This window comes from Paroedura picta, chromosome 8 (assembly GCF_049243985.1).
Source record: "Paroedura picta isolate Pp20150507F chromosome 8, Ppicta_v3.0, whole genome shotgun sequence".
Classification (NCBI taxonomy): domain Eukaryota; kingdom Metazoa; phylum Chordata; class Lepidosauria; order Squamata; family Gekkonidae; genus Paroedura; species Paroedura picta.
This window is the reverse complement of record NC_135376.1, coordinates 58,360,536-58,383,255: the sequence shown is the minus strand read 5'-3', so window position 1 is coordinate 58,383,255 and position 22,720 is coordinate 58,360,536. Positions and strand designations below refer to the sequence as shown.

General features: G+C 40.8%; 1 protein-coding gene across 12 annotated transcripts in view; it reads left to right on the top strand.

Moving 5' to 3' along the window:
• ATE1 (arginyltransferase 1) overlaps window positions 1-22,720 on the top strand; it is a 72,667-nt gene that overhangs the window by 7,614 nt on the left and 42,333 nt on the right. For 7 of the 12 annotated variants that reach the window (XR_013233612.1, XR_013233611.1, XM_077349975.1 and 4 more), the window contains 5 exons: window positions 1,657-1,760; window positions 2,816-3,061; window positions 4,546-4,754; window positions 7,562-7,690; window positions 21,074-21,106. Coding sequence is in view for 10 of the 12 variants with exons in the window: in XM_077349975.1 (XP_077206090.1) it covers window positions 1,657-1,760; window positions 2,816-3,061; window positions 4,546-4,754; window positions 7,562-7,690; window positions 21,074-21,106 (721 nt within the window). In the remaining 2 variants the exon portion in view is untranslated. Of the gene's footprint in view, window positions 1-1,656; window positions 1,761-2,815; window positions 3,062-4,545; window positions 4,755-6,159; window positions 6,289-7,561; window positions 7,691-21,073; window positions 21,107-22,720 lie in introns of all 12 variants that reach the window. The other 5 variants (XM_077349982.1, XM_077349974.1, XM_077349983.1 and 2 more) reach the window with 3 other exon arrangements.

Genomic DNA, 22,720 nt, shown 5'->3' with positions numbered 1-22,720 from the left:
AGTGCACTAACAGCACCTCACTCTGCCAGAAATCGGATCCTCGAGGCATCCCTTTCCATGGAGGTTCAGGTCACAAAAGTAGCACGGCAGGCTTCCTACCATCTGTGACAAGCCAAGCTACTAGCACCCTATTTGGCCACAGAACATCTACCCACAGTGACTTCTGCAACTTGCTGTATGCAGGCCTGCCCTTAAACCTGATCCAGAAACTACAACTGGTCCAAAATTTTGTGGCCAGGATCCTCTCAAATGCACCATGGAGGGCACATATCTGGCCAGCAGTCCAAGAACTTTACTGGCTCCCAATTGAATTCCGGATCAGGCTTAAGGTCTTGGTAATCACCTTAAAGACCACCTTAAAGACCACTGGGCCCAGTGTATGTGAGAGACTGCCTCCCAAGAGAACCTTACAATCCACCAATTCCAACTGGCTGGTGATCCCTGGCCCCAAAGAAGCACGTCGGTCCTCAACCAGGGCCATAGCTTTCTCTGTCCTGACCCCCACCTGGTGGAATGAGCTCCTCAGGGTCTGTAAAAGGGAGCTCCTTCACCAGACATTTGATAGAGGCAGTCCAACCTAATAACATCCACTGGTCCTCCAGATATTCTCCTACACATGATCTGAACCTAAGCCGACCTCCCTATGGGTTTATATTAGACATTATGAAAGTTACTGTAGTAGTATTAGTAACTACTAGTAACTGTAGTAGTGGTATTATAAACTACTAGCTAAGCCTGCTGAACTTGAAAAACAGCGGGCGTTAAGAGGGCTCTCCCCGCTCCCTCCCGGGGCAGCTTCCCGGCTTTGCAGCTGGGGAAGTAGCTGGATCCAGCTCTTTCCCCAGCTGCAAAGCTGGCTCCCCCCCTCCCCAAGCTCTCCCCGCCCCCTCCCAGGCCAGCTTTCCTGCTTCCTGGCTGGGGAAAGAGCTGGGCCAGCTCTGACGCCGGCCACGAAACAGTCTCCTCCTCTCCCTCCCCAGGATCTCCCCGCCCCAGGTTGGCTGCTTCGTGGGCGGGGAAAGAGCTGGGCTGGTGCGTCTACCAACCAACCAAAGTTGGGATACTGTGTTCTTGTCTCATTACACGTGCTGAGTCACTGAGTTTTCCCTTATACTCAGAATTAAACTTTGTTTGTCTTAACATGCCATTGGACTCAAACTTCATTCTCACATCTATTTATTAAATGTTTTATTTGAATACTAATTTGCTGCTATTCATAGGCCTTACCAACTGCTTTAATTCAAATTTTACTATACTTATCTCTCTGTCTCTTATGCATCTTGAGTCTAACTAGCAACTTCTGGTAACTAGCCACTCCCATCTCTACTTGTATATAAGTTATGAGGAAGTCTTTTTCAGTGTGCATGAACATGAAACTTTACACCTAGAATTAAGCTTTGTTGGACTTAAAGATGCCACTGGATTCAATTTTGCTGGTGAATGAGTTGGTGCACTTTTTCCAAAGGTCTCTGTGTGAGCAGTGAATCGCTTCCCATATTCAAACAGATCTGTACACCTAAATGGATCACCCCCACCCTTTAAAAAGCCAAAAAAAAATTAAAATATGATCTTGAATAATACAGTGCAAATCAGTTTTATATTTCATGTACTTTATTAATTGGGGGACACCTAACCATATATATTTTTTTTTGTTAGATGCCGGATTTTGCACTTCCAGCCTTCTAAATCACATAAGAAGGTTCTAAAGAAGATGCTGAAATTCCTAACTCAAGGAGAAACTTCTAAAACAAAAAGCGAAGGTAAAAAATGTCCTCTGAAAATGAGTGAGCATTGTGCTCTGCAGTAGGTGTTTTTCAAGGGGAGGTTACTAGTGTGTAAATTATAAAAGGTAATAGCTGTTTGTTAACTGATGAATGCCAAATTCAGATTCATAGTGCAGTATTCTGGTAAAAGAATAATTTAACAGGTAACAGCCATGTCTTGATTATTAGGAGCTCCTGAGTATACAGAAAAAAGGGAACAATGCAGAATGTGCAAACTTGATTTGTAAATTTAACACTTGCCAAACAAAACAGAATGTTCAATCAGTCTATTTGTTGCCGTTATAGATCAGTCAAGAGAATACAGAATACTGATGTTGGTGCTGATATAATGAATAATAATCTCCAATATTCATGTAGTTTATATTACACTCCAGTCCAAATAATAAATTTGTCTGATGTGGACATACTTGGTCATGCTTAAATTTCTCCCGTTCCTGATGATATTGTTATTTTGTTGTACTTTGAAATTATGGAATTCACTTGTTTGGGTGCAGTGTTCATCTATTTTAACATGTGCCTGGTTGTGCACAATACCTGTGAGAGATAGTGATGACAACTAAATTCAACACACAAGGTTCTCATGCAATCTCCTCCCCCTGTCCTTATTTTAAGGTCCATAACCTGCTATTTTATTAATGTTCACAGGGTACATTTTAAACATTTTATTTCAGAAAAATATGGCTTGAATATATCCATTAATTTTATTTAATGTGGATAGTTGTTTAGATCTGGCAAATGTCTTTCACATATACCCAAATGCACCCTGGATCTTTCTCATGTGACATGAGGAACTGAACACACAAACCAATGTAGAAGGTTACTTCGCATACACAAACCAATGTTGCTATCCATTCCAAATTGCTTTTTAAAATCAAGTTAAAAGTGACAAGAGGGATAAAACTAGCATTCAAGGAGCACCTGTATTTCTTGTGCTGTAGCAATAGTTTAGAGAGATTTCATTTCATATAAAATAATCACATTGTGTCATGGTGTGGTGGCTGTTAACAGATCATTCTTATTATTCTTTACAGTGGAACCCATGGATTCCCACACTGAAGATACTGCATGCAATTTTTTGTTGAAAAGTCAACCAGACACCAGCCGGTCTGAACTAGAACCTCTCTGTACTTACACCGAAAAGGTGGAGAGTGAAGAGGAAGAAGTAAAAGGAGAAATCATGGGAAAGACAAATGCTGGGCACACTCAGTCCTGTAATGAGAAAGATTTGAGCAAGCCATTGGATCCAGCTAAAGTTGGTCATACACCTCCTAAGCCAGGTAGTTGATAACAGGGGTCCAGAAACAGGGAGTGAAACATGAGATGTTTTAAATTACATGCAGGTGAAATCACAGTCACAATAACCTTGCTTGTGGAGAGAGTTTCGTGCTGCAAGCATGAATGGAGCACTGGAAGATTGAGCGTTAGGGGTGGCCAGGCTCTGCAGGGTGATGGGGGGGGGGGGAGAGAAAGAAAAGTTCTGAGCTTTACCAAAAAGACATCAGTTCTGTAATTGAGTGTCATCACTTCATTGGCCAGCTATCTATCTCAGCATATATGTGAGGAGGTATCCTTACTTTCAGTGTTTGAACACTATCAGTAAACCATTTAAAAAGCAATGGGAAAAAGGTTGCTTTGTAGAGGCTTGCAACCCAGCTAGTGGGGCTCTGCAGCCCATGTGAAGGTCCTGACCCATGGGCTAACATCCCCAGGTTTATGATGTGGAAGCCTGATAATCAAGATTAGTGCCTACATTCACAAATGATTCTAAGGGTGTGGTAATCAAAACTGTTGGGAAAATACCCAGGTGGGGTTGTGAGATTTTTCCTAAATCCAGCAGGAGGGGCTTCTGTGGTTCTCAGTTTGGCTTTGTAAGGCAAGCAGACAGGTTGTTACGAAACTGCTTCAGCAAGCAGCTCCCTGCTTGAAGCCTTTTAGTTTTGGTCTTTCCTCTCCCCCCACCCCCTTCCTAATCTTAGTTGAGGGTGGTGAAATGACTTTAGCTGGGCTTTGCAGTCACACAAAAAGAAAATCCCATGTAATGGACCAGAGTCAATATAATAAAGTCTATGTAGAACTTTCGTTTTTATGATTTGCTTGAAGAGTCTTATAAAAACTAAGACTGTTTGCTTGGAGACTCTTTGGTTTTAATAGAAAAATTGTATTACTTTGATCACATGGGAACGCCTTTTGGAACACTGAGGATCTGCAGTCTCTGAAAGTTATTGATTGCAAAGGTTTTGGACCATGGTGAAGTTTAATTGTATCAAGGAAGACTGGTTGGTTGAATCGTCAGCAGTTTCTTTTCTAATAAAACCAAAGATTGTTCAAGCAAACAGTCTTGGTTTTTATTATGAATAAAATAAATATATAAGATTCTTCAAGCAAAGACATAGACTTTATTATATCGACTATTACATGGGATTTTCTTTTTTGTCATTACTTACGGGCTTTGGAGCCCGGAACCACAGGAGGCATTTTGTTCCACCCTGGAATTTAGCAGGGGAGAAGTAGTGGGTGATGAGGGAGAATGCCAGTTGGCCGATTGTGGTCTCCTATGATGGCAAAAGAGTCTCCAGTTGACCCCCAGAGACCACCTGAATGAGAAGATGCTAGAAATTCTTAAAGGAAAAAGACAAGTGCTGAGCGCCTTTTCAGTAACCAGATGAAGAAAAAATATGATCAGAAACTGATTTAGCTTTTGCTTACAATATTTTTGCCTTCGTGTAATTTCCCACTGAATGCATGTATGTTGTCATTTTAGGCAAAGGAGCAGATTTGAGCAAACCACCTTGTCGTAAGGCCAAGGACATAAGGAAGGAACAGAAATTGCAGAAATTACTTCAGAGCCAGACAGGGAACCATGCACTTCAAGAAGCAGCTCAGAAGTCGAAGTCTAAAGCAAACCAGACAAAATCAGTTGAAGACTTCGTTTTTAGCACCTTGCCTCCTGATGCTGTGCACAAGTTAGAGGTATTAATATATAATATAGATAAGTGGAGAGCCCTGGTTATTTTTGCAGTGTTAACTTTCAAAGCAAAGTCTAATGTTACAGATAGGATAAATGGTGGATGGTCGCAGTGGAAAAGGCTTTGATATTCATTCCTGACTTTTAAAAGTGTTATTTTGCTTTCAAGTTTTTTCATTAGGATTTTACTTTGTGTATAATATATATGTACAAATCTTAAGTGAAGCTTTTCTGTGTAGGGACACAAGAGGGTGCTGTAGTTCCATCTAAATATGTAACCCAACACATTTAAAAAAAAAAAAAAGCCCTGAGGAGGTTATTAAATATAGAAATTTAGTGCTCTCTTTTAAAATGAAACCTATAGACAGCTAGATGACAAAAGATGAACAAATTATTCTTAACTGATTAGAAGATAAATAATAGTCCTGCATTTCCAGTACATTTCTGTACCCACTGTACTAAATATTCTGGGGTGCAATTTTTTAGAATCCACATTTACTAAAAATTATGTTACTAGATGACAGGCCAAAGTTTGAAAATTTCTTGTAAATCCATGTAATCTTGGAACAATGTGCTGAAAAATATTGACAATGGAGCTAATACAGATCCATAATAGTTAAATACTCTTTGTTCTGCTGTGTTCATCAGACTGTTCCTTAGACAGCAGTTTTGCACTAGGTTGATCCTGTGCATTTTGTGGGGATTGTTTAGCTTATTAATTTAAAATATATCTATCCCACTTTTCCCATTCAGGTAGCCTGTTTAGCACTAATAGTACACTTAACATCAGATAAATTGAATTTGCATTAGTCTAATTTTTGTATAGAGCCTCTTGTGGCGCAGAGTGGAAAGGCAGCAGACATGCAGTCTGAAAGCTCTGTCCATGAGGCTGGGAGTTCAATCCCAGCAGCCGACTCAAGGTTGACTCAGCCTTCCATCCTTCCAAGGTCGGTAAAATGAGTACCCAGTTTGCTGGGGGGTAAACGGTAATGACTGGGGAAGGCACTGGCAAACTACCCCGTATTGAGTCTGCCATGAAAACTCTAGAGGGCGTCACCCCAAGGGTCAGACATGATTCGGTGCTTGCACAGGAGATACCTTTACCTTTAATTTTTGTATTCCTCTATAGAAAGAGTATGATTTTTATGAACAGTTTTGTGTTGCTGGGTTTTGTTTTGTTTTTTTGAAGTATTTGAAATTGATGATTATAAAATTAATATAATCTAGCTATTCCACTGTTGAAAGTACGGTAAGCTAAAAAATGTTTGCGTCTGCTGGTTACAGAATTGTTATGTTAATACCTGCAAAAGAAAATAATAGTTGAAAAGTTTTTAAACTAGTGTCAATGTTACTGTTGCAGTTCTAGTTCTTTTGTTGTTGTAATAATAAATATCTTTAATTCTTTGGAAGGTGAGGTTGGTGAGATCATCTCCACCAAGTTCCCAGTTCAAAGCCACATTTCAAGAGTCTTACCAGGTCTATAAACGTTATCAGATGGTTATTCACAAGGACCCACCTGATAAACCAACCGCCAGTCAGGTCAGACAGCATAAGCTTTATACAAACCCTCCATGTTACTTGTGTTTATTCTGAAGTGATTGGGAATTACTTTAAAGCAATATTCCATTGGTGCTGATAAAATGGTATGAACTGAAGGTCCTGGGAATACAAGCAGGTTGTTCAGAACTCATTGGTGCCACAAATAATTAAAGAGATGCCACAAGAAACACATAGACATTAGTGATGTTTTAGAAAGAGGAACATGGAAGTGGGTGAGATGCACAGTAAATTGGTAATTGGTTTAAATTAAATCATGTGGCAGGTAGGGTGCAATGTTAGAGTGGCAACTTATTGGAAATATGCGGGGCTGTCATTTTCAAACTGTGTCATACTTTATGGGTAGTCCCTTTTAAAGTTAAGTGTTTATAATCTGATTATAAACATACGATGTGGTGAAAGTCAGGGCTGCACTAATGGCCAGCAATGCCTAAAGAAACTGAGCCCAGTCACTGAAACCTGGATTGTTCTACAGACCAGGAAGCATGGTTCTCTTACTATGGTCCTAGAAAACCTTGTTAACATCTAAATTTAGGAGGAATATTTGCAGTCTAGTGAAGACCTCAATACTTACATTCACATGATATGGCCCTACTGATGTAAGGAGATCAGCCCTTTTTTCCTAGAGCAATCCTTTTATGTCACAGAAAAATCCAGGGCATGTTTACAGGGAACAGTAAGTTCACATGAGCAAGAGCCAGTCTCCAGTCCTCGTTGTTCTGGATCAACTGACAGTGTACGTTAGCCAGCATACTCCCGTGGCTCCACCATGAAGGGTGAACACCGGCAGGAATGAAAAAACTCAACTTAGAGGAAGCTTTTATGCCGTTACTGACCTTCTCATTGAGGAACCCTGAGGTTCTTCAGTTGAAAGCATACCCTTCTGGAGCATGAATTAAATCCTTATTAGTCTGTTTACACTTTCTCTTCATATTTGGCATGAAGAAGTTGTGTGAGCTAAGTGTGCACATAGTATTAAAGTTATTAAATAGACAGAGTCTGTGGCTAAGCATGAGAACTTCAGCTATACTGGGATTTTTAAAAAGTGATTTGTGTAGGGCAGAACCAGCCCAGGACTAAAAGCTTGCTGTTGCTTCAAATTCTAATATACTTCTGCGGTTGTTGGGCTTCCTTGTGTGTCTCTTTGGCCAAGGCTTTGAAATGAATTTGAGGAGATAATACACTAGCCTTACCTTCAGGAGTAGTTGAACATATTAGAATTCAAATAAATACTTATGTTTTCATTGCTCTGAAGGTTAGGTTAGTACGAGTCTCTTTTGAAGACCCACAGTTCAGATCATCTTTCACCCAGTCGGCCACTTTATTTGCCAAGTATCAGATGGCCATACACAAGGATACTCCTCCTGAATGTGGCGAGGACCAGGTACAGTTCATTGTGTATACTTTTTTTGTCCATGTTGTTGGTGGTATGGGTAACGATTTAGCTCTTTGTTGTCACAGCAGAATAGCTGGTTAGTATAGCACCAGGGTGATAAGAATTATTCATTGCATAGGTTTACATGCAAGATACCAGACCAAATTAAATTGTGAAGTCTGGGGCTCAACATTTTTTCCCTTGGTCTTCACAACTCTAATCGTGGTGATCTTAAAAAATATTGATGCTAAGAAATTAGATACTGGCAAATCACTTAGTAAAGTGTTTGAAATGCTGAAATTGACACTAAAGAGTCCTGGGTGGGAAATGAGGTGGGGGAGTGGAAATTTTGACTTGTTTTGAATCACAATATTCATTCTACAAGCTTTAATATGTCATTTACCAGCCAGGGTAGGTGGAAAATAAGTATGCTTCAGCCCAATGCAGGAACATTATTTCTCTAGTCACGGACTTTCAATCGTGCACAAAGTATCATGAGTACTCAGCTTCCCAGTGTTCTTTTCTTTCTTCATCCTTGCACCTCGGCTTATATATTATATCTGTTCCCTTTCTTGCTTAGTTTCTGTCTCCTTTACCCTGTCAGCTCTTATAATGGTTAGCCACAGGTCTGAATGGCTTTATTGTTACGTGTGGTGAACTTTTAGACCTGAATGTGTAAGTCAGGCTTGAAGCAGATTTCAAAACGGTTTAAAGCTAAAATAGCTATAGTTAAAACTCAGTCCATATTACATAATCATAAATGGCAAAATGGAAAGGGTGGAAAACTTGAATGAATGATAGGGAGAAGTGGCTTTAGGGTATGGAGCAAATGAACAGGGTGGGATGCCTGGAGCACCTGAGCATGAGACCAGGGAGACTCTCGGTCCCTTAAGCATGGTTAAGGAATCAGAAGTGTTGGCATACAGTTGAGTTCATCTGTGGTGCTGTGCTGTGGTTTGGCACTACAAAAATAGTTTGGTGAAGAAGCTTTCCTCCTTTCCTTTTGCACAACACACTAATTCATTTTACCTGATCTGTGGTTACTTCCCTTGCTCTGATGAGCGAAGCTGTTGTGGTGAAGCATAGGGGGAGAGGCAGTCTCACAGGTATGAGGATTTAAGGGCATGGAGCACTTTGTATATGATAACTGATACATTAAATTAAGCTCAGTAACTGATGGGTAGCCAATGACAGGCTTGCAAGATGCCAGTAATATGCATGGTGTGACTGGCCCACAATAATAGCTGGGTGGTGGCATTCTGCACCAGTTGGAGTTCCCCAGTTGATTTTGACAGATGAATATGGAGTGCATTGCAGTCTAGTCTCAGAGTTACTGTGACGTGGATCTAGGTGGCCAGATCAGCCATATCAAAGCAAGGGGCCACCTTTCAGGCCAGGCTGAGTTGAAAGAAAACCTTTTCTGCAATTGCATTATTAACTTAGTAATAATGTAGGATCCAGTGTGATCCCAAGGCTCTTAACAGAGTCAGCAAGTGCTGCTGAACTTCATCAAAAGTGGGGAGCACTGAATCAGGCCATCTGTCCGTCAAGCTGAGTTCTCTCTGCTTGAACTGGCAGTGGCTCTGGAGGGTCCAGACTTGATTCCTGGCTTATCTTTATGTGTTCTGTTACTCCTATTGATTGTACCCAACAATTTTTGTTTTTATATAATATTGCAATGGATATTCCTTCCAATTTGCTTCTTGAAAATTTCAGTGTAGGATGATCAGAGAAACAGCTAAAGTAGTTTTCACTTGATTTTATAAAATAGTTATCCATGGAGACAGTTGAAATCTTATGAACGTCCCCGCATTTAAAATCTGCGGTTATTTTCAGAATACAGATATAGAATGCTTATGCTCTGTGGCAATGCAAGCAAGAAATCCTACGTAGGCTTACAGAATGGAGTAATAATTTTAGACCAAACTAATGCACCATAGTCAGTCAATTTCTCACGGGAGTTCAGGTTTTACTTGGGTTTCCGTAGTGGCTCATAAACGGAAGCTCATTTTCTTACTCTGAACATAACGTGTAAACCCCATTGCACTTTTTTGAGAACAACTTACCTGTACATTCATGTTTAGGGACTATATAATGTGTGTGTATGTATGTGTACACACATACTGTTAAATAGATGTGCAGATTCATCTGCCTTTTCCTCAAATTTCAAGTCATACGTAAATAATCATCTTAGTATTAAGTGTCAGCACAATTATGAAGTATTTATGTTATCATTTATAATTCCTGTTTAGGAAAAAAAAAAGAAAATTGAAATCAACAGATTGTTCCAAGAGTTGAATGCTTGCATTTTTTGTTTGCCACTTTTCTATATTCAGCATTCATATTGTCATACGATTAATAATCACACATTTTATTGTGCCATCCTAAGTGCACTTAGGTATACCCTTGTAAGACCTTGAATCTGTAGAGTTGCTCTGTAAATATACTTATCAGAAGAATAAGCTGTATCCTCAGAAATGTTGCCTGATGATTATCAGGGCATACTTGAAACTTTTATAGAAAAGGTTCTAGAAACTCTGTGAACACTTCATTAATAGTTAGCATGTGAGAACTGGGAGCATATTCTAAGATCAAAGTTATAGTCCTTCTGTCAAGTACCTCAAATACCTTCCTTGTTCTTTTAGACCCTCACTTTAACTACTGCATATATTTATTCTCTCTCTCTCTCTCTCTCTCTCTCTCTCTCTCTCTCGTTTTCCCTCCATTGATCTAGAATTTAAAGGTTAGCTAAAACCTCAATAGATATGAAGTTTTATATTGTGCACTTCCCCAACTGACGTTCTTGTGACAGTGATGAAGTGTTTGACAGTTAATGAGGCTGCTAGTCCTTGTGTTAGTACCTTAATGGAATGGGATTTCCTGTGATGGATGACTGTCCACTGGATGCTAGGATAACAGTTTTTGCTGCTTGTCAAATCAAATTTAATATAATAGGTAAAAGGAAATGTTTCTGAGGGAATGGTTCTCTGACCACAAGCGGACAGCTGGACATGTAGATTGGTTAATCACAAAAATTTATGTAGCTCATCTGCCTCAATGTATCACTGCCTTACAAATGTTAAAAACTGGAACAGATTGTAGCATTGGTTTGGAGAATAGTTCATATAACCCATGATGTTGTTTCGTATAAATGACATTCTGAGTTTTGTAGTGCAATGGAATCCTAAACATGTTCAGGGTTTTCCTGTATCTTCATTTCAGCAGTTTCATGCTAGTCGCCTCCAAATTCTTTCAGAATAAATGTTTGTTGTGTCACGTGCCTTAGGTTCAAATGGGTGGCTGCATAGAAACCCTGAATTCTAAAGTCCCACAATTAATGTTTATTTGCAGTTTAAAAGCCCTTTGCTTTCTAAAGTTACTGATTATGAGTAACCTTTATTTTGTCTTCTGTCTGAAGAGTTCTGTGAGGTTTGAAAGCTTTTATATTCCACTAAGAATAATTTGGTACAGCTTCCAAACTATTTCCACTTCTTTCAGAAATAGCATCAGCCATACCATTTGTACGTGGAATATACTTCCTTATAATTCTATGATGTTTTCCTTAAGGTTTTGAAATTGAACTAAATTTATGCCACTGCCTTGTATTAATACAGTTTGTTGGAACCTAATATCCAATTAAGATGTTTTAACTTGAAAAATATTTTCCGCCTGCTGTTGCTCCCATCGATAAGAGTTAGTATTTGGAGCTGCCATATGTGGTTTCCATAATGCTCTTTTTGTTAAACTAACTTTTGGTCAAGTCCCTTTATGGTATTCTGTGTCTTCTGAAGAAACAGTTTACATCTGCAGTGTAACCAAAACAAACCAAGTGGCAATTACACCAGTTAGAAAACATTTCCATACATGATCATAAGTCTGACAGTAGTTCTCGCAAATAGCCATAGTTAACAATGTTATTGCTATTTAGTCTTACTGAGGGCAAACATTCTACTCCACTGCTTGGGCATATTTTATAATGACAAGTTTATAGGGAAAAAATAGTGTGTTGCTCAGTTTCCACTGCAAAACTAGACACCCTCCTTACCTTAGGCTTAGTCAAATATTTGTTTTGGAAGAAAGTTTATTTAAAGGCCTACAAAATATTCTCTGTCTAAAAAGCTGCAGTAATGTGACTGAACTGGTTGTAAATAGTCTTTTCTCTTTTATTACCTACCCCCGAAATGACAGTTGAATGTTAAATATATGGAGAATAAAGCAAATGTAAGGTAAACGCCCCAAAAAATCGTAATAAAAAGTAGTAGTATGATCTATGTAAGAACTCTTTTTCTTCTACCTCAGCTCTCTTCCAAGCTTAGCTCTGAATGTCTGGAAGAAATCCCACAGCTTAAATTCATTTATTTATTTACTTGCACTCTATTAGGCAATCCAGGTGTGTGAGTGGAAGCTTTGAGGTGGGCATTGAGCTCCTGCATGAGCAATGGAAGAGCTGAGCTGTGCAGCACACTCTATTTAACTCAGTAGGGAAATCTTTGTAGATTTTCCAAGTGTGTGTGTGTGTGTGAGAGAGAGAGAATCTGAATCAGAGCAATATTTCTTAAACTTTAATGAAAATTCAAACCTCTCTGGTTTCCTTTCCTCCTTTTCTCATCAATAACCAGTTTTTCCGTCAGTGGGCATGTAGAGGATGTCCCTGCACAGAGATTGCTCCCTGTGTTTATGATATGGTTGCCCTGTAGCCAAATCTGTTCCTAGGAAGAAAAAATGCTTTACAAATATGAGGGCATCACAGTGGCCAAGAGGTATGAGGGGCAGGCTTTTAGTCTGAGGAAGAGTGCTTGCACTCGGAAGCTCACACCTTGAATAAATCTTTGTTGGTCTTAAAGGTGCTACTGGACTCTGATTTTGTTGTGCTCTACAGCAGTGGTCTCCAACCCCTGGTCCGGGGACTGGTACCGAGCCGTGAATCAGTTGATACCCGGCCGCAGCTCCTCCTCGTCCTCCTGCCTGGCTGCTGCCTTGAGGGCTGCCCTGCTACTCTGCTACCAGCTCACCTTTGGTGCTCTCCAGCGGCCGCATCCCACAGCGGGCGGCGGGAAGTCAGGGGCACTGGCGGGAAAGCAAGTGGAGCTGGGGCTCAGGCGGCAGCAGTGACGTCTCTCGGCAAAAGACTACCCCCCTCCCCCGGGCCTCAGTAAAATTGTCAAGTGTTGACCGGTCCCCGGTAATAAAAAGGTTGGGGACCACTGCTTTACAGTACAGGCTGTTTTGCACCTAAACTATTTAGTTGGATGGTATATATGTGTATGTACACATATGTCCTTTCAGTTGGATACTTATAATTAGGAATTTTTATGTAGTAAACAATATGTGGCTGTTCTTAGAATAAAAATCTATATTATTATATCAACCATGCTTAAGGTTTATTACTGTTTATACCTATGTTTGTACCTTCATGTATTTTGATAGGCTTACGTGTTGCACTGTGAATCTTCAATTTTAAGAGCACCAGAGATCAAAATAAAGAAAAAATATTAATACTGCTTTAATCTGAATAAAACAATGTCTTCCTAAATTTTCTTCTTCTCAAAATGTGGTGGGATAATTTGGAAGAAAGGAAAGCTGTGGGGATTTCTACTAAGGAAGCTGCTGTATTCGTCAGATAGTACATACCACCTCTGAATCCTTACTTTTTTGCCTTCTGTTATTATATTATCTGAAGTTCTGGAAGATCAAACAGTTGCACAGACAGGCCTTTGCTTCAAGAAAGCAATTGCATAGTATGAGTAAAGGAGCATGAAATCTGGAGGCTGCTAAAGTACACAACCTGTTTTTTGACCAAATATGGAGGTATTTCAGCATTGATTAATTATAAAATGTATAGTCTTTCTGTTGTGCTGCTTGTGTCTTTAGATTATCAAGGAATAAACACAAATAACTAGAAAACACAACTTTTTGCAGGAGGTCATATATTCTCCCGGTTGTGTGGAAGAAAAAATTAGCAATGCCTCATAAAATTAGGCCACCATAATGATCTCGAATTGGGTTTCAGGAACAATTATCAAAGTGAGTTAATTTGTAAATTTTAAAACTTAAAACTGTAATTTGTAAAAATCAGAACTATAATTTGTCAAACTCTCCTGTGCCTTCTGTTCGGTGTTTCAACATAGCCAGTTCCCAAATGACATGTTGAATGCAAACACATGCATTTAAACCAGAGCAGTTGTTTGAGGCAAACAAAATTCAGGCAGGGCCTGAATTCAGCAGAGAACGGGGGGGGGGGGGTTACTTGAACCTTCCCTTGCCTTTTATTTGCCAATCTCATGCTGCTGCCCTGCAGAGTTCCAGGTCTGTGTTTACCATTGTAAACACACTTGAAAACATCATAAACACACTCCTAAAATCCCATTGGTAATGGTTTTGAAAGAGTGCATGCTTGTGTATGTGGGAGAATTGATTAGAGTTAACCTTTTTAATCCACATTGAATAGGATTTGTGGGATCCTGATACCTGAAGCTATGGAACAAAAAAGCAATACGTTGTCTTTTTGTTCAGTTTTTGGCAGCAGATATTAACATGCTGGGATTCTTACTTGGTAGCAGTTCAGTTGCTAATATTTCTAACCTGGAACTTGTTTTCTTAATGTCCTGTTTTGGATCGAAAAGTGGATACAAAACTATGCATGCAAAATACGATTTCTGACTTTAATTATTCAGATTGAGCCCAAATATGTAAAAGTGGTATGTTGGTCCGTAAGAACATAAGAGAAGCCATGCTGAATTAGCCCATTACTAGTTGCAGCAGTGAATTCCACATGTTAATTGCTCTTTGTGTGAAGTATTTCCCTTTATCTTTTCTAAACCTACTGCTCATTAATTTCATTGAATTCCCATGAGTTCTTATATTATGAGAAAGGGAGAACATTTCTTCTTTCTTTACCACATTACCTACATTAGTTAGTAGAAGTTTTATTCTGCCGAGCACAATACACTCAGAAACCTGAACCAGTTATTGCCTCCAGAAAATTAATTTACCTGGTCTGCTAGCTGTTTTTAAATGTGCTGCTGGAGAATTTTGAAATTTGAGAAAACAGAATTACACCCTTCTCACTACATAGACTTAGAAGGGTGGTCCTCTGCTTAAGATAGTATTATTAAGTCTGGAGAAATGTGTGTTCATGAGATTTGTCTTTTAGCAGTGATGCACATTTCATAACATGAAGACTTGATATTTTGATTTAATAATAACTATCCTTTGATATGATGCTGAGAACTGTCACTTTGGACTTCATGGTGGGTATTTAAAATAAGCTTGAGCTTCTTTCCAGGTTTCTCTTGGTATTGCCTTGAGTGTTCTATGAAGTAGTAACCACAATGGAACAAATGACCCAGCAGAAAAGATATTAATTTTCTTTGTTTTCTAAGCAAAAACTTAGTATGATAAAGTTAGAAATAGTGAAATCTATTCAAATGTAATTTGAAAAGCTATTGTAAAATGTTGCACAACAGTGTATTAAGAGTAAGCAAATATTTTGCAGTTGTTTTTGTCATTCATTGATGAACAAGAGGGCAAAATTGAGTCTGTCAGTTGTCAAATTTTTTTCCTTTGATTGCAGGTTTTTGTTTGTTATGTTTGCTTTAACTACAGTTTTAAGGAATTGTCAGGTCTGTTTAAAAGTAAAGCAATGCTGGTACTGTGCAAACTCCCCTTCAGTCTTCTTAAATCTAAGTGGATCTTTGGAAACTGCATTATTCCTTTCAGAATTTAAACACAGAATAATAGAATGTATAATTTCCCCATGCTTCAGTTGTAAAGCTGAAGTTTACTTAAGCTCTTGAACACCTAGTCTGTGAAGGACTCTGGAAGGGCTAACTATAGACATCACACTGTTCGCTTTTCTTTGGTAATGGCTAAGGCTTATAGAAATCTGCTTTTTGATTGTCAAAGGGTTTGTCTAAATATTTACCATCAATTTGTAGGCTAATTAGATCTTGCTTTCAGCAACAAATACACTGGAGTGGGAGCAAAAACACCCCCAAAATTACATAGCCTTAGGATTTTTTTTTTGGTACTCTTTCTTGAAGTCTAATATCACTTTATTATATTGCTTTTGTTTGATGGAACTGAATTGTAGATTGACTTTTTGGGAAAGTATTGAAATGTAAATGTCATTTTTCACTATAGGCTAAAAAGGTGTACGCTTCTTGTTTATAAATTTCACTGTAATTTATAGTGACCGATATTATTTGAGGTTTGGTCTCTGTTATGATATTCTCTTGTAATTTTAGCATGAGTATCCAATACTATTTCTATTTTATGGACTTTTTTAGTGCCTCAGCTTTTATATTCTGCCTCTGAGCAGGATGTCTTGAATAAAGCAAATAATGTTCGTATTGCTTTCAAGAAACAAAGTCTTCCATTTGACTGAAACTGAACTACAACAAACCATCCCAGGAACCCGAACAAACCCCTTCCACATGTACAAATTTGAATGAATGAATGAAATATTTCCTTTTGTTCACATGTATCAGTTGGTTCATTTAGGCCACTAATGTTGTAATCCTAAACAGAGCTTATACCCTTCTAACCACATTGAAGTCTGTGGGCTTGGAAGGCTAATGGTTACACTGTGAACTGGTAAAGACAAAAACTGGTAAAGAAATTTTTTAAAAGTTGGGAACATGCCTATTTAAAATAACAAAAGGTACGGCTCTGATGTCACTCAACTCAATTGTCAACTCTCATCATGATAATTGCAAATGTTCTCCTCTCATGCCAATTCCCATACTCCTACTTTTCTTGGTTAGTATTAAATATAGTCCTGTGTTTTGTCTGCACTGGCATAACCACAGTTCACTATAAAGTCATTTATTCTGTGGCAATAAATGTTTGTCTTTGTACAAAGGTTAGAAACTGTCTTCAATATCTGACTTAAATGTTGTGGTTATACTAGTAGAGACATAACGGCAGGAAAGGGAAGTAGCTCAAAACTATGCATACTTCAGCAGTTAATTGTATCTGAACCGGGTTGCTGTGTGTTTTCACAGGAATAAGAGTGAGGTATGTTCACTCCAACCCGAATAACTTTCACTCACCTTGTGGTGCATCTTAGTCTTGTGAACAGTTTAGTACTCACAATACCTTCTTGATAAAGCTGATTTTAGATTTTTTTATTAACCAAGACTTCTGAATATAAATTAGTCTACATTGCCTGAGGGCGATAAATGAGGCAAATTCAAGGTTTCCTCTTTGTATATGACTTTATTTATAAAATATATATGCTGCCTCCTCAGAGACCTGCTGGTTGTGATACTAATGGAGGAGCAGTTGCAGGCAATTATTGATGGAAGAGCGAGGAGTATTTCCCGTTTTCCTGTTGGTTTATTCCCATTCTGGCAGTTTCTGTTGATGAGGTATAAAGAGGAAAGTCTGAGGAGAGAGGTTGTGAGGGAAAATTAGTAGGCAGCAAAGGGAATAGCAACCATGTTCTGCCTGCCAAATTATCTTCTTTCCCAGCAGTAAGCCTGCATTTCTCATGTTTACTGTGTGTTGAATGATTTGAAACTCTTAATGCTTGGGGATGTTTGTATAAAATGTCAATACAGTTTTTTCTAATAGCATGATCTCACCTATATGTTTTTTAAAATAAGCTTGTGTTACCTCAAAATTTAGATGTCTTAATGCTAGAGGGGTAGCCATGTTAATCTGTTGTAACAAAAGACTAACACCATTTATTCCAGCATTAGCTGTCATGAGCCAGTGGTTGGAATAAATTATGTTAGTCTTTAAGGTGCAACTGGACTTCTTTTGAAGTTGAGCCTGTGGGCACCACTGGAATTCTGACAGTATGGTGGACACAGCCACAGAATAGCTATTATAAAATGGCTGCCATAGCATACCTTCAGTTAGTGAAGAGCTATGTACTGTGGTGGCAGCTGCTACCAAAATAATGTTTTTTTTTAAATCTGCATAATCAATCAAATCTCCAACAACAAATGGGAAACCTTGCTAAGCTAAAGCCCCACTTGACCCCGGTTCTAAAAACATGTGGCAGATACCACAAAAAGTGTTGGCAGGTACCACCTTTGAGCACCACATTGGGGGACCCCAGTTTGATATTTTACTGTGTTCCATTTTCTAAAATTTAGCTCAAGTCTATGTATGGTCTTTTGGTATGTTGCTCTTTAATTATATTTATATACCACCCTTTTGCAAATCTGTCTAGAATTGTGGCATCTCTATTTGTGTGTTTACTCTTTGAAGAGTTTTACTATATAAACCTGCTTTGATTTTCAAGTATATATTGCATTAAAATGCTAAATAAAAGAGAATCATAGTTATGAATAAATATCACATGTAAGTTTTGTGCAGTAAAGCTGCATTTCAGAAATGAAAGTGGATGCCTATATATAGAAGTTTTATGGCTACAAATCTCTCCCCTCCCAATTCTGTTAATCACAGAATATTATTGGGATAGCAGGAAAAATGCCTCTGAGGAGACGTACAGATGACTTGAAAAAACAAATCAAGCTTTGAGGAAAGGTTCAGGCATCCTTGCATCTCCTTTCCCTCAGCAGTCTCAACTGATGTACCACTTAGGACAAATCAGCCTGGGTTTGAGCTGAGTCACTGACCCCTTGTTCAGATTGTTATCTGATTTGTGTGGTAGAGGAGAGTAGCATATGACACAAATATTGTGTCATAAGATGCAAACGCTTAGCACAGAATCTGCTTGTGCAGAGGCCACATTTATGATTTCTTCCACTTTTTGATAAGGAATAGAGGTGCAAGTGCTACCCAGTACTAGATCACATCATCTGTGTGGCTGTGGGCAGAGGAACTGGACTCCTTCCCCATGCAAAAACTGAATATCTAAACTAGTACAGAGTCTCATACGCAAAGTAATCGTGGGCTACATGTCAGGTTCCTGTCCTTTACTGTGAGTAATTCCTAATGTCTACAGAAAGTAAGTCCCTCGCCAAGATGATATGAAAACTCATTTTCTACTGCAGTGAGATGTAGCTAAATATATCAAAACTAGAAGTAAAGCCCATTTTATGAAGGAATAAATTGGGTGCTAGGCCCCCCTACCTCGGGAAGACTTTGTAGGGTGAAGGCTTCCCCGGGGCTGGGGTGGGCGGGCCACCTGTGTTTTCCCGTCCCGGGCAAAGGCTCGCCGTGTCAATAACGCAGGGAGGCTGCTCCCAGGGCTGGCAGAAGGGCGGCGGCGACCCCCCCCCCTGGCAGCACCCCAGAGGCTTCTGCCAGCCCTGGGAGCAGCCTCACCGCAGCGAGGCCGCTCCTGGGGCCGGCAGAAGAGCGCCAGCCACCCCCACCCTCCGGCAACGCCCCTGAGGCTTCTGCCGGCACCGGGAGCGGCCTTGCCGTGCGAGGCAGTTCCCGGGGCTGGCAGAAGAGCACCAGCCACCCCCCAGCCGTGCCCCAGATGCTTCTGCCGACCCCAGGAGTGGCCTTGCCGTGCGAGGCAGCTCCCGGGGCTGGCAGAAGAGTGCCAGCCACCCCCACCCCCCCCGGCAGTGCCCCAGAAGGACGGTGGCCACCCCCAGCGGCCGGGAGAAGGCGTAGCGGCCCCCCACCCACCCAGGACAATGGCTGGTGCTTCTTGAGGCCGCTCCTGGAGCCGGGAGAAGCAGGAGGAGGAGTAGCGCTGCCGGAAGATTCACCGCGTCGGCTGCCAGTCAAGTCTGAGCGGTGAGTCTTTGGCCGGGGGAAGCAGCCAATGAGGAGCCGTGCTTCGCACGGCTACCCATTGGCTACTCGGGCCTGGATGGACACTCGGAGGGCCCAATCAGGAGCCGCGAAGCGGCTCCTGATTGGGCCCTCCGAGTTTTTATCCCAGACTGGGCCTGCCCTAACTCCTCCCAGACAGCCCTTACCCTTTTAATTAATCCGCTCCGCAGGAGCAGTTTAAAGATAGTAATGTACTATCTTTTATACAATGATATGAATCTATTCAGGGCTAGGGTTGTTGGGTCCCCCCGGCCACCGGTGTGGAATGGGGGGTAGAGTTAGCAGATCCAGGTTGGGAAACTCCTGGAGATTTGGGGAGGAAGCCTGGGAAGGATAGGGACATCAGTGGGGTACAATGCCATAGTGTCTACTCTCCAAAGTATTCATTTTCTCTAAGGGACCTGATCTCTGTAGTCTGAAGATAAGATGTTATTTCAGGGGATCCCCAGGATAATCATCTATATTCTGGGTTCAAGGTTGTTTCTGTTTGTTTTCTACAACTGTTTCACTGCTTCTCCAATTTCAAATTTCTAAAGTTATTACAGCCCATATTATAGCCTTGTAATAGCATCTGACTGCCTACTAATAAATTGGTTATAGATCAGATATGTAGCCATTTTCATACATTAAGGACCCAAATAGATTTTAAGATGAAAGATTTATGAAAGTTGATATTTCATATTCATATAGAAATTGTTACCCTTGTTATTTCTAGGGATTGGTGGGGGTGGGCAGGGGAGAAGCAACCTCAACATGATTTGTAAATACAATCCACGCATTACTTTGAATTGTTATGTGTTAATATGTTACATTCTTGTAAATTATATAATTTACTATCAACAAGGCCCATTGTACCAAAAAATAAGGTAACTAGCCCCACCCCCACCTTGGGCAGACCAGCCAAGGCCTGGAGAGGCAACAGCAGGCCGTTTTGGGGCAGGAGGGGAATGCTGACAGGGATTCCTTTCATCCTTCTCCCCCTTCCCCAAGCAGGCCAGTTGAGGGCTGAAGTGGCCTCACCAGGCCTTTTTGGGGCAGGTGGGAAAGCTCTGGTGGGATCTCCATTCCTTCCCCCACCACTCTGGGCAAGACCAGCTGAGGGCTGGAGAGGCCTCAATAGGCGTTTTCAGGGTGTTGGGGGGAAGCGCTGGCAGGGTCTCCAATCCTTCCTCTGCCCCCCTGGGCAGCCCAGGCCTCAGCTGGAGCTGCTCAGGGTGGCAAGAGTGCTGGCTCGCCCCCTTCCCCCTGGCTGCACCGCTGAGGCCTGTTGAGGTCGCGACTGGGACTGCTCAGGGCAGGGGCAAGCACTAGCAGAGGCTCCCTCCTTCCCCCCTATCCCCACTAGGCTCAGTCCCAGGTCCTCTGCCTTCCCTCCCGGCTCCCATTTACCAGGCTGGAAGAAGTTGGAGGAGGGTGTGGCTATAGCTGGGACATCCTTCCTGATTGGCCATTCGTTGGATAGACAGCCAATCAGGGATGAGACACCCAGGACAGCCTACCTGATTGGTAGGTGATGAGTCCCAATTCCTCCCAGAACTCTTTTACCATCATTTATATGTTCAGATTAGAGATAAATTATCTGAATACAAACTAATTTATATATATTCTCTCTTTGTGTGTTTCATTTCATTCTAAATACCCATCTTTCGGGGCCTGGACTTCCAATAAATATTCCAAATATAGTTCACAAGATTCCTCTGTGATTCTCCACTTGAGGTATGAAATCATCTTAATACTAAATATTAATGTTGTTTTTATATAATTGATGTCTGTGGTAATAACATTGGAGAGAATTACATGTTCAGTTTCAGTCAGCACCTGTTTTTGACTTTTGTTGGAATTTGTTGAATGGGGGGGGACATTCATTAAAATGTCATTGTACAAACTTAATTATATTTATGCATTCTGAAGGTTAACTAATGCAGTCCTTCCTTAGTTTTGCCCTCAAACAAGAGCACACCAAAAGCAGTACAGGTCCAGCAATTACCAGCAAGCAATTAATACAAAGTTCCATTTCAATAACTTATGAATACAATTTGAATGTTAGCAGTCAGATTTAACAAAGTTCTCCCCAATATTAGTCAGTCCATAGTACATCTGCCAGTAAGATTTATCATTCAGCAGTTGTGGGTAGGAGGAATTTGAGCATACTTAACTGGAATGCTTCTGAATGGGGCTTCCTATTGATAGTAGTATTGCATAATAACTAAAAGAGTTTTCAGCTGTTAAGTCCAGCATTATAGCTATGCAATATGTTAGTCCAACTTCAGTGTTGAACAATACAGTTTATGTTTAATTAGTTATACACCGACTACTTGATTTCTTTGAACAACTGGAAATTAAGTTTACTGGATGAAGTTACTTTTGCCCATACTTGACTAATCGTCTTGGTAAGATGATTAGTTGGATTCTCTGTTTATTGAACTTTCTTCCTATTGCATTCAAAACATTTCCAGTTAGAATTGCAACTTGAAGAAAAAACAACAAAAGCAGCATTTTGTGGTACCTTAAAGACAACCAAGCTTATACTAGAATTTAAAATATCTATTGACTAGATTCTACTTCTCCAGAATTGCTGTATTTTGATCTTGCATTGCATAAGTTAGTGATCCCCAGCCTGTGGGCTGCGGACCACATGTGGTCCGTCGACTAACTGGAGGTGGGCCGCGAAGGACGCCTTCTTCCCCCCCCCCCCCGGCCCTTTACTTCATCAACGATCCGATCCGGCAGGCGCACATGTGCAGGCTCAGCTCCGTACCTGCGCTCGCTGGCATGCTGATGGCTGTGCCTCCCTCCCCCGCCCCAGCCACCCTGCCTCCCTGAACAAAGCACCGCCTCGGCTTTCCCGCCCCCCCCCAGAGTCCAGCGCTTAGCGCTCACTTGATTGCAGACGGCTGTGCCTCCCTCCCCCAACCCAGCCACCCCGCCTCCCTGAGCAGAAGCGCTGCCTCGGCTTCCCAGCCCCCCCCCCCCGGAGTCCCAGCACTTAGGAGTGCTCACTTGATTGCAGACGGCTGAAGGGAATGTTTAAACATTACCATAGCAACCAGAGTCAGAGAGCGTTAGGGCAGTGGTTGAGAGTAGAGGAATAAACTCCCCCCCCCCAGCGGGCCTCAGTAAAATTGTCAAGCATTGAGTGGTCCCCGGTGATAAAAAGGTTGGGGACCACTGGCATAAGTGACTTCTGAAATACATTCCATTCTTTTCTTTCTACTGGCTTTCCTTTTTAAATGTGGCATTTGGCTTCATGATTAGATTTAGTATGTCTGTTCTTCTGAATTAGGCATAATATGAGAATTTTAAGTCCATCAATATTGGACTGATCTTTGC